The sequence below is a fragment of the Cimex lectularius genome, unplaced genomic scaffold, assembly GCF_000648675.2.
Source record: "Cimex lectularius strain Harlan isolate CLEC.00 unplaced genomic scaffold, Clec_2.1 scaffold93, whole genome shotgun sequence".
NCBI lineage: Eukaryota > Metazoa > Arthropoda > Insecta > Hemiptera > Cimicidae > Cimex > Cimex lectularius.
In genome coordinates this window covers 35063-48901 of record NW_019392669.1, presented here as the reverse complement: position 1 = coordinate 48901, position 13839 = coordinate 35063, and the positions used below count along the sequence as shown (strand labels likewise).

Genomic DNA, 13839 nt, shown 5'->3' with positions numbered 1-13839 from the left:
TCAAAATCAATGAAAACACATTGTTGTTTTTTTTCCAGAACGTTAATGTAAATTCCGAGTCGGTAGCCAAATATGAGCTGTGAGTTAATGAACGGCTTTGCGATAAGAGGCTGAAACAATGGACGGCTTGGGCAATCATTCATTTTTGTGGGTGTGAAAACAACAGTTCCTTGGGTTGTCGACTGTGACAATACCGTCCGAAGAAGGCCTGGCAAAGTCCTGTTCGTACATCCGGGCATCCGACCTGGCAAGTTTACCCGAGATGGTTTCGAACTGTCGAACCGCTCACGTGGCAACTCCTCTGACAGGTTGACGTGAATTGTATTCGAGCAGAACCCATAATTGCGCGGCTTTCACGCTTTCCACGTGCCTCCTCTTTTTTTGAAAAATCACCCGAGGAGCTTTCCTTGCATCGACAGTGAACTGTGCCGACGTTCCTCACCATAGCATTCGCGAATTTCGAACAAATTCCAGATGAACCACTCGATGAATCGGTTAAATTAATGATATTTTTTTTTAAATCCTTTTTCGATAACTTCCAATCGTATCCAATAGTAACAAACCAAGTAATGAAATAGAAGCAACATTAAAACTGCAAACAAAATGACAAAAACAACAGCAAAAAATAAACCGTGAGATTTTTTCTTGAGCCCTACTGGTTCATGAGCTTAGAAGTTTAAAGATACTCATGGTCCGCTTATACTCGCTGTTTCATCCATTTTGCCATGTATAAAAAGGTGTACACAGAAAACCCCACAGACCAACCATTGAAGATGAAAATGAATTCATCATCCTGGCTCGACTAGATTTGCCGTATTGGTCTTGCCAGGCGCGTTTTGCACGTTTCACTATCTATAAAGTGATAGATAATAATCTATCTATAATCTAAAAGAAGAAAAACACAGACACTAAAGATGGCGAAAACAAATAATTTACATCATTACTGTATTACAGAAGGTTTAAGTGCACAGAAAAATTGCAACTCCAGGCAAGAAAATAATACTTGAAATTTTTCCTGTGGTCTGCCGGGTCATGAAACTGTAATGTTCATTTCCGGTCGTCCTAGTCTGCATATCTGGATAGACTCGTTCATTCAGTCTGTCAGACGCGTAATAGCATTTCACCATCTTCAATGTTAGGCCCTTTTCACAGATATCAAAACACCCTTGTGACAGACTAAAACCAGGATAATCAGAAACGTTAAAAAAATAATAATAATAAATAATCATTGTGCAGGCTCTCTTAAAACGTGAAATTCCTAAAGATCCATCTGAAGTTTTTACAAAATTATGGTCTTTTCTGGGCCAATGGAATACCTCTGAAGGCCAAATTCCTACTGAAATATTGGCGGCTCAAAAACGGGTGGATCATGGGAGCTGGAGTCCTCTGAAAGTATCCTAATATGTTACAGTTTTCCAGTTTGAAATCATAGCAATTTAACACTTTGCCAGATAAATAAAAAGGCTAGGGACACAATCCAAGAAGATAGCCATTTTCTCTGACAGTCAGGTGGCACTTAAGGCAAAAAGTGTATAGAATTATAAAGAAGCACTGGCAGAAAAAAAAAAAAACTACACTGAAGAAGACGCAGCATGACCCTACACTAAGTAGCTGCTGGGAAAGCTATGTAGGTTGATTAACCTGAAGCTGGTCAATGAGTTTTTTTAAAAAAGATGGTCAAACCTGATGTCCATTGCAAGGACTGCCTTAAGATGACTAAAGGCGATTGGTCTCTGTGTCCCAATAGGCAGCCACTATTTAAAATATAAATCAGATTTTTTTGGGGGGTGGGGGCTTTTTGGTGAATCCTTTCTTGTTTCACACGGCCGGTTGACGTCAAACCGGCCATTTCACGGTGGTAACTCGTTAAGACGGCTCATGCTCCACTGCTTTCAGGGTTGTGAGGGGGCTGAGGACTTCGAGATCTCACGAGAGCCTACTCTCAGGGCAGAGCGCCATGCAGAACCTGGACCTGAGCTCAGGAGGCGTCGAGATCAAGCCTCTGCACCGTTCCGTCCTCGGGAGGGAGCACTGCTTCCAGGTCACCCTGCCAGCTGGAGAGCCGAGGTACTTCTCCTGCAGGACTGCTGAAGAACGAGATAAATGGGTTCACAGGTGAGAACCATAGAAAATATTTAACTAAAATGTACACTCAGTTTGTTTTTTAAATTTTTGAAGTGAGGTATAAATTGTTTTGAGACCTACAAAGTGTGATGAACATACAGCTCCATCCTGATATACTCTTTTTTCTGGTTTCGGCTGTCGATCAGGTCCAAAACTATGTCATCTATAATAAAAGGACAAACTTACAGAGAAATGCACCAACCTACCACTAAAGATAGCAAATTTTTACCCACCTTGATAGGCAAAACCAGCAAGATTCAATATTTCAGGATGATCCAAGATATCAAGCTTGGATGAATAACCTTATTACACAAACAATTTTGTGAGGACTATTTATAAAACAGCAATTACAATTCTACACAACTAAATTATAAAATCTGTATGAATGCTGATACTTGTATGTCATTCAAATCACTTTTGATAGGAACATCAATAATGTTTGATCAGTTGAAGTCAATTAATATTATGTACGCATTTAATTTTCAGTTTGAGAAAATCGGCTCAGCCTGACCAGGAACACCAAAGAAGAACAGACAATTCGCTTAAGATTTGGATACTTGAAGCCAAAGGAATAGCAAACAAAAAAAGGTAGACTAGACAATTGGATAATTTTTAAATATAAATTTATTTATTTAATTTATTGCCTTTTAGGTATTTTTGTGAATTATGTCTGGACAAGACGCTTTATGCAAGGACATCGGGAAAACAGAAGGGAGACCTGTGCTTCTGGGGAGAGCACTTCGACTTTCTCAATCTACCTACGGTCAATGTAATCAATATCAACTTGTACAGGGAGGCCGACAGGAAGAAGAAGAGAGAAAAGAACGTGCTGATAGGTTAGTGTAGATAGTATTTACCATGTGATTGTATAACTAATTTATCATTGTTTACAGGGAGCGTGAGCATTCCTGTTCATGAAGTGACATCCCGCTACCTCATGGAAAAATGGTACCCGGTCATCAGTGAGAAGCCGATGAAAGAGACTCCGGCTCTCAGGGTGAAATGCAGGTTCCAAACAGTCGATATTCTTCCTGTACAAGTCTACCAGGAATTTTTGCAGGTACATAAATTGCAATTAGCCTTGATGGAATTGTTTCTTTACAAATTTTTTATTTTAGTACCTGAAAACTGATTATAAATCAATATGCGAGATCCTTGAACCTGTTATCGGTGTTAAAGCGAAAGAAGACATAGCAACTGCTTTAGTCCACATAATGCAAAAAGAAGGTTTAGCTAAGGAATTTCTTTCAGACATCGTCATGATGGATATCGACAGAATCGGTAAGTATTTTGAATGAATTTAGGCTTCTTTTTTTTAATCACATTATTTTAATTGCAGAGGATGAAAGATTAACCTTTCGAGGGAATTCCTTAGCTACAAAGGCAATGGAAGCTTATTTGAAATTGACAGGTGAACGATACCTCCACAATACGCTCGGTGAGCTCGTGACCAATGTACTGAGCTCAGGAGTGGACTGTGAAGTCGATCCACTGAAAGTTGGCTCAGCCCCACAGCTTGCGAAACAGCAAGCCAACTTGAGAAATACTGTCGAAACGACCTGGGCGAGGATCCTAGCCTCCCACACCAATTTTCCTTTGTAAGTGTTGACAAAATGAAATCATCTTACAAATCGTTGCTGACTTTTTTTACGTTCTTTTATAGAGAATTGAGGGAATGTTTCTGTCTTATGAGAGAAAGATTGACGTCTTCTGGAAAACAGGAAATAAGCGACAATTTGATCTCTGCTTGTATATTCTTAAGATTCCTATGTCCAGCTATATTATCACCTAGTCTATTCAACATAACTCATGGTATGTTTTCTATTATTTCTCTTTAATTATAAACAAATTTTTTTTTAAATTAATTTATGCGTTTATTTTTTAGAATACCCTAATGAGAAAGCAGCAAGAAACTTGACCCTTGTTGCAAAGACACTCCAGACCCTGGCAAACTTTACAAAATTCCAGGGGAAGGAAAACTTCATGGAGTTTATGAATGACTTCTTGGAGCGTGAAGCTCCTTCAATGAAAGATTTTCTCAACATTATTTCTGTGAGTGCCAACATAAACACACAATACAACATAGAAACCCTTATTGATTTGAATTTTATTTCAGAGTCATTTAAGCAAAGAACTTTACCCTGGGCAAACCTCTGATTTTGATGGCTACATTGACCTCGGCAAGCAGCTCTCGATCCTGCATGCACTTTTACAAGAGTGTGTTTCGAAAGTAGCTGCAGCCAGGCTCGGCGATGTGCAACACCTCCACTGCATTTTGGAAAGGGTGAGGACAGCTTTGAACCAACCCGCGACCGCCGGGGGGCTCCTAAGGCAGATTTCGGCCCCGCAAACTCTCGTGAGTAACGGGCTCGAACAGGCCAACTATCAGTCGCTTCAGAGGAACATATTCAGGTTCAACGACCCAACTGTCTGTATGAACAATCCTTCACTGACCCATCACTATGCGAATGAGGGTAAATCTCCGGTCGTTGGGAGAGCGTCGACTTTGCCAAGAAATGCTTATCTGCCCTCTGCGGCACTCTCGACATCACAAGAAGAAGGCACAACCTCCTTCAATACACCTGCTAAACATCACCATCACCACCATCATCATATTGCCGTATGTTCTATTCTTATACTTATATTTTTTAATTTAAATTTTCTTATATATTAGTTTAAAATGCTTTCTTGTTTAATTTATAGAGAGGGAATACACCTAGGATTCCCGGCCTCAATAATGGCCATATAGATGATCTGTCCGACTGTGAATTAGATGCCCAGCATAAAGGAAGTCAAGTTTCCATTTCCACTCTCTCTAATGTGGCTTCATCTGGGTATGATTAATTTTCATAATTATATTCTCTCAATACTAAGCAGACAATTGTTATAATGTTTTTATTCTTCCAGTTATCAGAGCTTTGCTGCTTACAGTCAAAGTTCAAGTCCTGTAGATCTGACTACGCCATCTAATAGTAACAACAACAATAACAATAACACATCTGGTACTCAGAATGCCGTGAATGGAACTTCAAACAGTTCAGCCCCACCTCTCGCATTTAACAACCCTGTCTACCAACAACAAATTAGAAGTCCTAGAAGGGTATGTAATTCAATTTGAAATCAATCTTACTATTCTGTTTAGAATATGGTTATAATGAGTTCATTGTTTAGGTTCAAAGAAGATCAAGTTCTTCGTCAAGTTCAGACGGACAGCCGGAGGTGGTCGCCAATGATGAGGTGATAACCGCAAGCAGGCCAGCACCGAGGCTGCCGAGGACAAATCCTTCAGCTCCTCCTCCGAGGTCGCACGTCTGGCGATCGAACGCAAGCCATGCCACCCACATTCAAATTGGGCATCACCCAGCTGGCGCAAACCGAATCTTTGCAAACAACAATTCACAACTAGGTAACAGCACGAGACGATGCAAAAGTGATGTGTTGGCTAATAGAGGGAGATTGGCTGACTTGGGGTTGTTGTCAGGTGGCAGTGGAGCCCAGGGGCAGCAAGTGGAGCCGAGGAGGATGTCCCTTGATTCGACAAGGGACTTGACCGATAGTTCCGATGAAGAAACTTGTCAGGAAGCAAGGAGACACAAAAGAAACGATCAAGTCATGAGAAAAGTAATTTTTCTTTGTTTATTTTTTAAATCATATTTACTGTATTTGGAATTAAGGAGGAATTATTAAAAAAACATTTATTATAGGTTCTATATGAAAAATACTGTAAATTGTATTTGATGTGTTTTATAGTATGAACGTGAAATTGAACGACTTCAAACAAGCGTAGAAATTTTGAAAATGAAACTTGAGCAAGCGGATTTAGAGAACGAAGGCAGTCCGACTGTTCCACCACCGAGGGACGAACCAGATAACATGAAAGGAATAATAGCGAGGTATTTCTAGACCCAATTGATCTGTTAAAACAGCAAATTCCAGTTTATAAATAATGAAACATTTTTTTTTTCAGGCTGATCGCTGTCGAAGAGGAGTTGAGGAGAGAACAGAGAAAAATGTCCGATACTCTCACTTACAAGCAGAGAGTGATCGAGGCGCAAGAACACCAAATCGCTGTTCTGGACGCGACCAATAGCCGCCTTCTGGCAGCTCTGAGTCGCTATCAAACGCCGAATAACAACAATAACAACCAGCAGCAACGAGTGCTGACAAATCTGAGCGAGCTTCAGAGCTCGTCTTGTTAAGTTTCAAAGACCAAAGATCATGATTCTCTCCCTCCCATTTCAGAGGAAAGCCCAAAAAGATAATGTAATTTTTAGACACCCTAGACTGAACACAATCTATGCCTTTATTTCGCCTAGAGAGCTTACAACATTTATAGAAAAAAATACATCATTTAACTGACCTGTTTCCCTCAATTTCCCCAGTATTATCAAATATGTGTGACTAGGTGTGATAATAGATGATTAGAGGTATTTATTGATTTTAAAAAAATTGTAGAGATAGGCCAGATTGCACAGCTTTTATTGTACAGATGACAACATTTTTAATTCACCTTACAACCTCATGAATTTAAACTTTTAAAAATAATAACTCTGTAATGTTTTAATTTTCCTCAATATGTAAATAGGAATTGTAGCGAAAGTACAATTAAAAATTTGTTTTTACCCATTCTGTATATATTTTTATTTCGCTGTCTTTTTGATTGTATATTGTTGTGTTCAAAGTATTTGTTTCCGGGTAAATTGTTTTTTTGTTTTGTTTTTTAAATATCGTTTCAAAAACCTTACCCAATTATATTAATTATAATTGTATATATTTATTATTAAATAAAAACTTTATATCTGTACATTTATAAAAACTTATTTTGCACATTAGTTGTAATAATACCAAATGTAAAGACCACATAAAGGTAAAAAAATACATTTTTTGTTAGGAAACACACTAAAACATCTCTCAAAATCAGCCTACTTTTCATCTCACCATGTTTATATTTTTTTATTATTTAACGAATCATCAACATTCATTTACTCTCCCCAGTATTCAGTTTTGACAAAAATCATCTTGTGAAAAAACATTTGTTTCTCCTGTTTTATTTCAAATAGTTAATATACTTTTAAAATAAACCGATGAGGACTTAACCTGGTCTTTTGAATAATGAAAACCTGTTCATTTTTGTTGTCCTCCTTTCTTCAATTATGGATTATGTGTATTAAATTATTTTCCTTAGGCCATTTCTTTTAGAAAACTGGTAATTAGATCAAAAATGAGATTTCATTTATATTGCGGCGTTTCGGTACCGAGCGTCATGAAATGCACTTTATTTCTATAACTAAACTTTAAATTGAAATTATTGCTGTTTTATTTATTGTAAATTAAAATCCTTAAATTCGCTTAAATTTATATAAAAACAAACAGAAAAGTGGGTTTCTTACCTACTATAATTAGGTAGAGAGTGCTGAATCCCGCCTTCAAAAAAACTGGCTAAGTAAAATAATCGAATGCAAATTGTCAAAGATTTTTATTTTATTTTTTTAAATCCAAAAGCGTAAAAACCAAAGATTAGTGTGTTATTAAAGCTAAAATAAATTTTGTTATTTAATTAAGTACAAAGTTATCTCTTTGCACCTTTATTTTTAAGAATAACAAAAAAATGCCATAATTGCAGCTTCCCATTTTTTCCCTCATTCTCCTTTTTTTCTTAACTTAGGTTTTTTGTATTTTAAACTATTTAACATTTAATTCTAATTAGTTATATTTTATAATCGGACGATTGTTTTTCAATAAATAAGAGAAAAATTAACTTCCTTTTTAATGTATTAAATTATTATTATCCTCATTGTATTATTATATACTGTAAACTTAAGCAATCCAAAGCACCTGGTCTTTGCATGAAGATACAAGATTTTGTTTGTTTGATGTTTGTCATGTGAATAAATAAAAGCCAATTATAAGTAAATAAAAATGTTTCAAAATCTCCTTTCTTTCCTTCTATCTCTAAAAATTTCTTAAAAATATATCAATCAATATTTACATCTTACCTGTATCTAATTAAAAATAATCTAATTACAATGCACAGCATTATAAATATTTTTTTTTGTAATATTTGTACAAATATGAGTTTTATGAAGTTAACAGTATCAATTAATTATTATTTTTATCTAAGGTCTTTGATCAAGATGAAAACAGTGTCACAAGCGGGACTGGCTTAATACTCTACTGCTCTCACCACTTGAGCTATTGTGGCTTCGATCTACTCGGACAACTCTTCATCTCAACCCACATCTTTTCGAATTTCTCGTATTTTTGCCATTTTTAACCAAAGGTCATAGGTTTGAATCCTGCTCGTGACACTAACTTTTTCATCTAGACCAAGACGTTAAATAAAAAGAATAATTAATTGAAATAATTAATATAGTCAATTATGGCCGCTAAATATGTGTGGGTTGATAGTATAATTGATTAATAATTTTTATGTAAAGTGTGGTTGAGATGAAAAATTAGTGTCACAAGGCGCAGGATTCGCACCCAAGACCTTTGGCTCGATACGCCAGTGCTCTAACCACATGATCTATCATGACTTACATCCCTTGCTTTACCTCAAAATTATAAATCAATTTAAATTATCTCTTTGATTAAATAGGACCAACTGAAATACATATATATAATTAATATGATAATTACTGAAGTACTTACATTTCGCTAAGAGCTCCCCGTGGCCACTTCATAAGTCATCGAGAATCAAATTCGATTACACAATATTTGAATATATGACAAAAACAGGGAAACAATGCATTCCATTTCAAAGTATAAGTTGGCCATTTAGACATTAACTTATTTTTTTAATTTAAAAGCGTTAGTTACCAAATATTGTGCAATCTTACTTCTACAAGTCTGCCTCCTGCTTCCCTGATCAACCACTAACCAAAATGCCGGAAACATGTTGACAGGCCAATCAGCCAGATAGATAAAAGTTAACAGAAAAATAATACTCCGTTAATGCCGTTTTATTGGTATTTATAAACGAAAAAATAATCAATAGTTGTTATTATTAGTCAAATATCACTTTGTAAAACGATATTGTGTTTTAAACGAGAGAAACATGGGGGGCCCCCCACCAAAAATTTAAACCAAGTTTTTACAAAATCGAAACGAAAAATTCAATTCAATAATATTCCAAATTTTATCGAAAATAATTTAATTTTTAATCCAAAGAAATAATTATATTTTTATAACGTATTTTGCATTTTTTATTAAATTCAAAAAGTTGTTGTGGTAGCATTGATTGATCTCCTAGCGGTTAAAATTGCCAACTGTAGGAACGGGCCTTCCTTCATTCTTGTTCCTTCAGATCTTTCCGGTTAACAACGTGTTTCGTTTGTCGACATGGGTGAGTTTCTTATTAATATTTTTGTTTATTAATAATTATAATAATTGCCTTGTATTAAAAGATAATAATGTTTAAAAGAATGTGTTTTGTTGGAACGGTAAAATCGCGTATTTTATAAAATATGTTAACGTGTACTTGCCTAACCTATTTAGACTCCTCGTGTGCGTGTTCGTCGATTTCTACATTATATTTATGTATTTGCAATTAATTAATAATTTGTTATGTTGAATTATAAAAATTAGTTAAAAGTAGTATGACACATATCGCCATAAAATTTGACGTTATGATCTTGAATTATTTACTTGTACTTGCGGTATGAGCATATTTTTTTAAACAACAATGAAATTATTTTTATTTATTTCATTTTTTTCAATTAGGTAAACCTCGTGGTATTAGGACAGCTAGGAAGCATGTAAACCACCGAAGGGACCAAAGGTGGGCTGACAAAGATTACAAAAAAGCCCATCTTGGTACCAGGTGGAAGGCCAACCCTTTCGGAGGTGCTTCCCACGCCAAAGGAATCGTTTTGGAAAAAGTGTAAGTAATTTTTTCTTTTGTCTCGGATGCCGTGGATTGTTATTTTGCTCTGTGCTTACAGTGGTGTTGAAGCCAAGCAGCCCAACTCTGCCATCAGAAAGTGCGTCAGGGTTCAGCTGATCAAGAACGGAAAAAAGATAACCGCCTTCGTACCGCGGGATGGTTGCTTGAACTTCATTGAAGAAAATGACGAAGTTTTGGTTGCGGGTTTTGGTAGGAAGGGTCACGCCGTTGGTGATATCCCTGGTGAGTATCATAATGTCAATGTCATCCATTAAAACAGTAAAATTTAAAAAAAAAGTAAATTTAACAAGTTTTGTATTTTATTTGAATCACGGTGGAAGTCAAATTTCTTGGCTTTAGTGCAAACATGTTACGAGTAAAAATGCCAATTACCGGGTCCGTTGAAAAGTTTCATTTTTTAAATTAAATCTAGTTTCTTTGGGTTTCAAAAATAAATTTATTAGTAAGTAAAATTGTAAACAGTTTAAATCTATTCAGCATAGGATATCAATACAGGCATGCCCACCCTAGCCAGCGCATAATATTACTATGAACTCGATCTGCACATTTGTAAATTGTGTAAACGATGTTATCTTGTTTATTTAAAAAAAAAAAAATCATTTGTCGATTCCACCCTGAAATGCTTAGGAAAATATGCTAAATAAGTTAGTCAATATTTTGGCAACATTGGTTTAATGATGAAATCTGTAGAACCAACTCTGAAACTTGAGTGATGAACAATCAAAATACGAGCTTTTTAACTCTGAAAACCAATGCCAAAATGTAAATTAGCATAAAAAATTAAATAGAATCCTTATTTCCTTTGTACATGATAAATAGTATTCTTGATTTTCCCCCATTGGAAATAAGGCCTCTCTAAAAGTTGATTTTACAGAGTTGTCACTTAACCGCTTTCCCTATTTAATTAACAACTACTTTTCCTCCTCTAGTCCTTTTTTGTTATAATTTTCCTTCTACCGCCATCATCTTTTTTTCTTTTGATAGCATAAAAAATGCAGTACATCATATGAGATATAAGGTACATTTGTAGTTTCAGTTGGATTTAGTGTATTGAATTGGTTTGATGATGATAAGAATTCACCAACTCTGAAACTTGGGTGTTGAAAGAAAAATGAGCTTTTTAACTCTGAAAACCAATTTTAATATGCATTGTTTCTGTTACAACAATATAACCTATAACATACATAATGGACAGTAAAGAAATAATAAAATTTTAACTATTGTTACCACCTAATTTTCACTCATTGTTCAAAAAGCATGATATACGTAATTAAGATTATATTACTCTTTATTGGTTGATATTGAATGTTTTACACTAAATTAACTTAAAAATAAATTACTTGTTTTTCTAAAGATTTAATCGTGGCATTTAAGTTGAGATATTTTAATTTTATACAAGTTTTTCCTCCCATTTCTCCCTTTCTTCCTTCCGAGTAGTATTAATTTATAATCGTGTGATGAAATTGCGTCTTATGTTGTGTAGTTTTAAGGAAGAAATCTGTAGAACCAACTTTGAAACTTTTTTTTAATTTATTTATTTTTTTTTATTGGCCTTATGATCTTGCATATTAGCCATAGTACGAATTCTTGTGTGTTCAAATTGGGGGTTATCGGGAAAAAAAGGGCCAGAGGCGACGGTGGGAATCGAACCCACGACCGCGGCGTGAGAGTCTCTCATGCTAACCACTCAGCTACCGCAGTCCCCTAAAACTTTGAAACTTCCAACATTATGAAATTTTTCCATTAATGCAACCACACAAACGATAAATTATTTAGTACAATTATGATTAATTACTCTTTCTTTATTGGTTAAAAGAGAAATTTAACCAACCTTTATGGTTATACCTTAAAAAAACTATTTTCGTACATTTAATCACAGTGAGCGTTATTAGATTGAATTTTAATTTTATTCCTTCCTCTCTCCCTCCACCTCCCCCTTCTGAATTGCATTAATTTTTAGTTGATAGAAGTGCAGCTTAAGCTTATGACCTCTGCTGTTGTGAGCCCTCGTGAAAAAATGAAACAAAAACATTGGTTTAATGATGAAATCTGTAGAACCAACTCTGAAACTTCGGTGTTGAACAATCAAAATACGAGCTTTTTAACTCTGAAAACCAATGTTATGCAAGGTTTCAATTTTTGCAATCTCACAAATAATAAAGAAAATAGTAACCAACTTGCGAGCTTTAAAAAAAATGGTCTTGACGTTTATTCACAATGAGGCCTTATTAGACTCTCTACCTACCTATCTCCATCTCGCTCATCTATCTTTCTTTCTTGTCTCTCTATCTATTTATATATTTTTCCCTTTTTCTTAGTAACATTCATTTATAATTGATAGATATACACCTTAAGTTAAGTATTGGTTTAATGATGAAATCTGTAGAACCAATTCTGAAACTTCAGTGTTGAACATTCAAAATACGAGTTTTTTAACTCTGAAAACCAACTTATAAGCTTTAAAAGATTGACATTTAATCACAATGAGGCCTTATTAGACTCTTATCTATCTACCTACCTACCTACCGATCTATCTCAGTCTTTTCTCCTTCTTAGTAATATTAATTTATAATTGATAGGCATACATCTTAAGCATTGGTTTAATGATGAAATCTGTAGAACCAACTCTGAAACTTCAGTGTTGAACATACAAAATACGAGCTTTTTAACTCTGAAAACTAATGCTTTCATGTATTTTTCATATGTGTAGAGATTAGTGACCGTTAATCGATAATATTCAGATATCATGAGACTACCAGACAGCATCTCTCAATATCTGAATAAGTATTTTTCATAGTTGAAATTTCCTCTTAACCAGGACCAAGATAAGTGTTCACATGCTGTTAAGTTTTTGTTTTATCGGTTGATCAATTGGCTTTTCTAATTGACTCAAATTAAGAATATTTAAAGTTGTCAGATTCAATCAATTTAATCTAGCAATGAAAATAACATTTTTTGGGTAGAAGAACAACTGATTTTAAGCATTGGTTTAATGATGAAATCTGTAGAACCAACTCTGAAACTTGTGTTGAATAATCAAAATACGAGCTTTTTAACTCTGAAAACCAATATTCACTTGTAAAGGTTTTTCTTATTTTAATTTTTTCATTTCATTTTATTTTTTTTAATGAAGGGCAGTCTATTCTCAGATTATGTTTAGCATCAATCCAGATTTGAAGCCTTAAATGCTCATCATCAGGTTGAAGATTACAAACACTTCTCTCAATGTGAATTGTAGGAGCCAATTCACGTTGAGAGACTGTAATCTTCAGCCTAATGATAAGCATTTAATGTTCAAAATATGGATTGCTGCTAAAAACTATTTATGAGAAGAATCTTCCTTAACTCAAAGTGAATCAATATACTCACCCCGCCTCAATTATTTCTGTACAGTTCCTATCTCAACATAACAAGATGAATTTTTTTTCCATCAACCATGAAAATTATATAGCTCATATTATAGTATAATTTTTTGTCTAATACAAAACCAATGTTAACGACGATTTGGCTTATTTTTTTCAGGTGTCCGTTTCAAAGTGGTCAAAGTAGCTAACGTATCCCTGTTGGCTTTGTACAAAGAGAAGAAAGAGAGGCCAAGATCTTAAATTGGCTTTTTTTATTTTATACTAATTAAAAACTAAATGTACTCTATTTAATTAAAAGTATTGTACATTTTATGCTATTTTTCTGATTTTTTGCCTTATTACCTTCCTTCCCAAGTTGCCCAAAGAATAATACATTTTTTTTCTTTTGCTGTTGTTATTTCTGTACGTTATAATCTATGTTATAACAGGATTATTATAGTAATA

At 34.7% G+C, this 13839-nt stretch overlaps 2 protein-coding genes and 6 non-coding genes across 22 annotated transcripts in view; all 8 read left to right on the top strand.

The window, feature by feature from the left end:
• LOC106672093 (probable Ras GTPase-activating protein) overlaps positions 1 to 7600 on the top strand; it is a 588817-nt gene extending 581217 nt beyond the window's left edge. For 14 of the 15 annotated variants that reach the window (XM_024225219.1, XM_024225218.1, XM_024225217.1 and 11 more), the window contains 14 exons: positions 1897 to 2115; positions 2611 to 2712; positions 2776 to 2960; positions 3018 to 3184; positions 3243 to 3405; positions 3464 to 3722; positions 3788 to 3936; positions 4010 to 4176; positions 4241 to 4744; positions 4828 to 4958; positions 5032 to 5224; positions 5296 to 5745; positions 5875 to 6017; positions 6092 to 7600. In XM_024225219.1, coding sequence (XP_024080987.1) covers positions 1897 to 2115; positions 2611 to 2712; positions 2776 to 2960; positions 3018 to 3184; positions 3243 to 3405; positions 3464 to 3722; positions 3788 to 3936; positions 4010 to 4176; positions 4241 to 4744; positions 4828 to 4958; positions 5032 to 5224; positions 5296 to 5745; positions 5875 to 6017; positions 6092 to 6323 — 3064 coding nt within the window. In that variant the 3' untranslated portion in view covers positions 6324 to 7600. The remainder of the gene's footprint in view (positions 1 to 1896; positions 2116 to 2610; positions 2713 to 2775; positions 2961 to 3017; positions 3185 to 3242; positions 3406 to 3463; positions 3723 to 3787; positions 3937 to 4009; positions 4177 to 4240; positions 4745 to 4827; positions 4959 to 5031; positions 5225 to 5295; positions 5746 to 5874; positions 6018 to 6091) is intronic. The other variant, XM_024225215.1, reaches the window with a different exon arrangement.
• Positions 7601 to 9364: 1764 nt separating this feature from the next.
• On the top strand, positions 9365 to 13703 carry LOC106672136 (40S ribosomal protein S23). Its single transcript, XM_014403313.2, has 4 exons — positions 9365 to 9469; positions 9847 to 10006; positions 10068 to 10252; positions 13553 to 13703. Exons 1-4 carry the CDS (start codon positions 9466 to 9468, stop codon positions 13633 to 13635), a joined length of 432 nt encoding a protein of 143 aa, XP_014258799.1. The 5' UTR covers positions 9365 to 9465; the 3' UTR covers positions 13636 to 13703.
• LOC112126344 lies at positions 10700 to 10781 on the top strand. Its single transcript, XR_002909920.1, has one exon. It is a non-coding gene; the product is annotated as a small nucleolar RNA SNORD36 (small nucleolar RNA).
• LOC112126343 lies at positions 11089 to 11165 on the top strand. Its single transcript, XR_002909919.1, has one exon. It is a non-coding gene; the product is annotated as a small nucleolar RNA SNORD36 (small nucleolar RNA).
• LOC112126345 lies at positions 12065 to 12146 on the top strand. The gene has a single exon (XR_002909921.1). It is a non-coding gene; the product is annotated as a small nucleolar RNA SNORD36 (small nucleolar RNA).
• Positions 12396 to 12477, top strand: LOC112126341. Its single transcript, XR_002909917.1, has one exon. It is a non-coding gene; the product is annotated as a small nucleolar RNA SNORD36 (small nucleolar RNA).
• On the top strand, positions 12629 to 12710 carry LOC112126342. Its single transcript, XR_002909918.1, has one exon. It is a non-coding gene; the product is annotated as a small nucleolar RNA SNORD36 (small nucleolar RNA).
• LOC112126340 lies at positions 13018 to 13097 on the top strand. The gene has a single exon (XR_002909916.1). It is a non-coding gene; the product is annotated as a small nucleolar RNA SNORD36 (small nucleolar RNA).
• Positions 13704 to 13839: the final 136 nt, after the last annotated feature.

What these genes read in the sequence shown, in the direction of transcription:
- LOC106672136 (XM_014403313.2), top strand. An exon ending in GGAATCGTTTTGGAAAAAGT is followed by an intron (nt 10,007 to 10,067) that starts GTAAGTAATTTT and finishes CTGTGCTTACAG; the next exon opens with TGGTGTTGAAGCCAAGCAGC. An exon ending in CGCCGTTGGTGATATCCCTG is followed by an intron (nt 10,253 to 13,552) that starts GTGAGTATCATA and finishes TATTTTTTTCAG; the next exon opens with GTGTCCGTTTCAAAGTGGTC.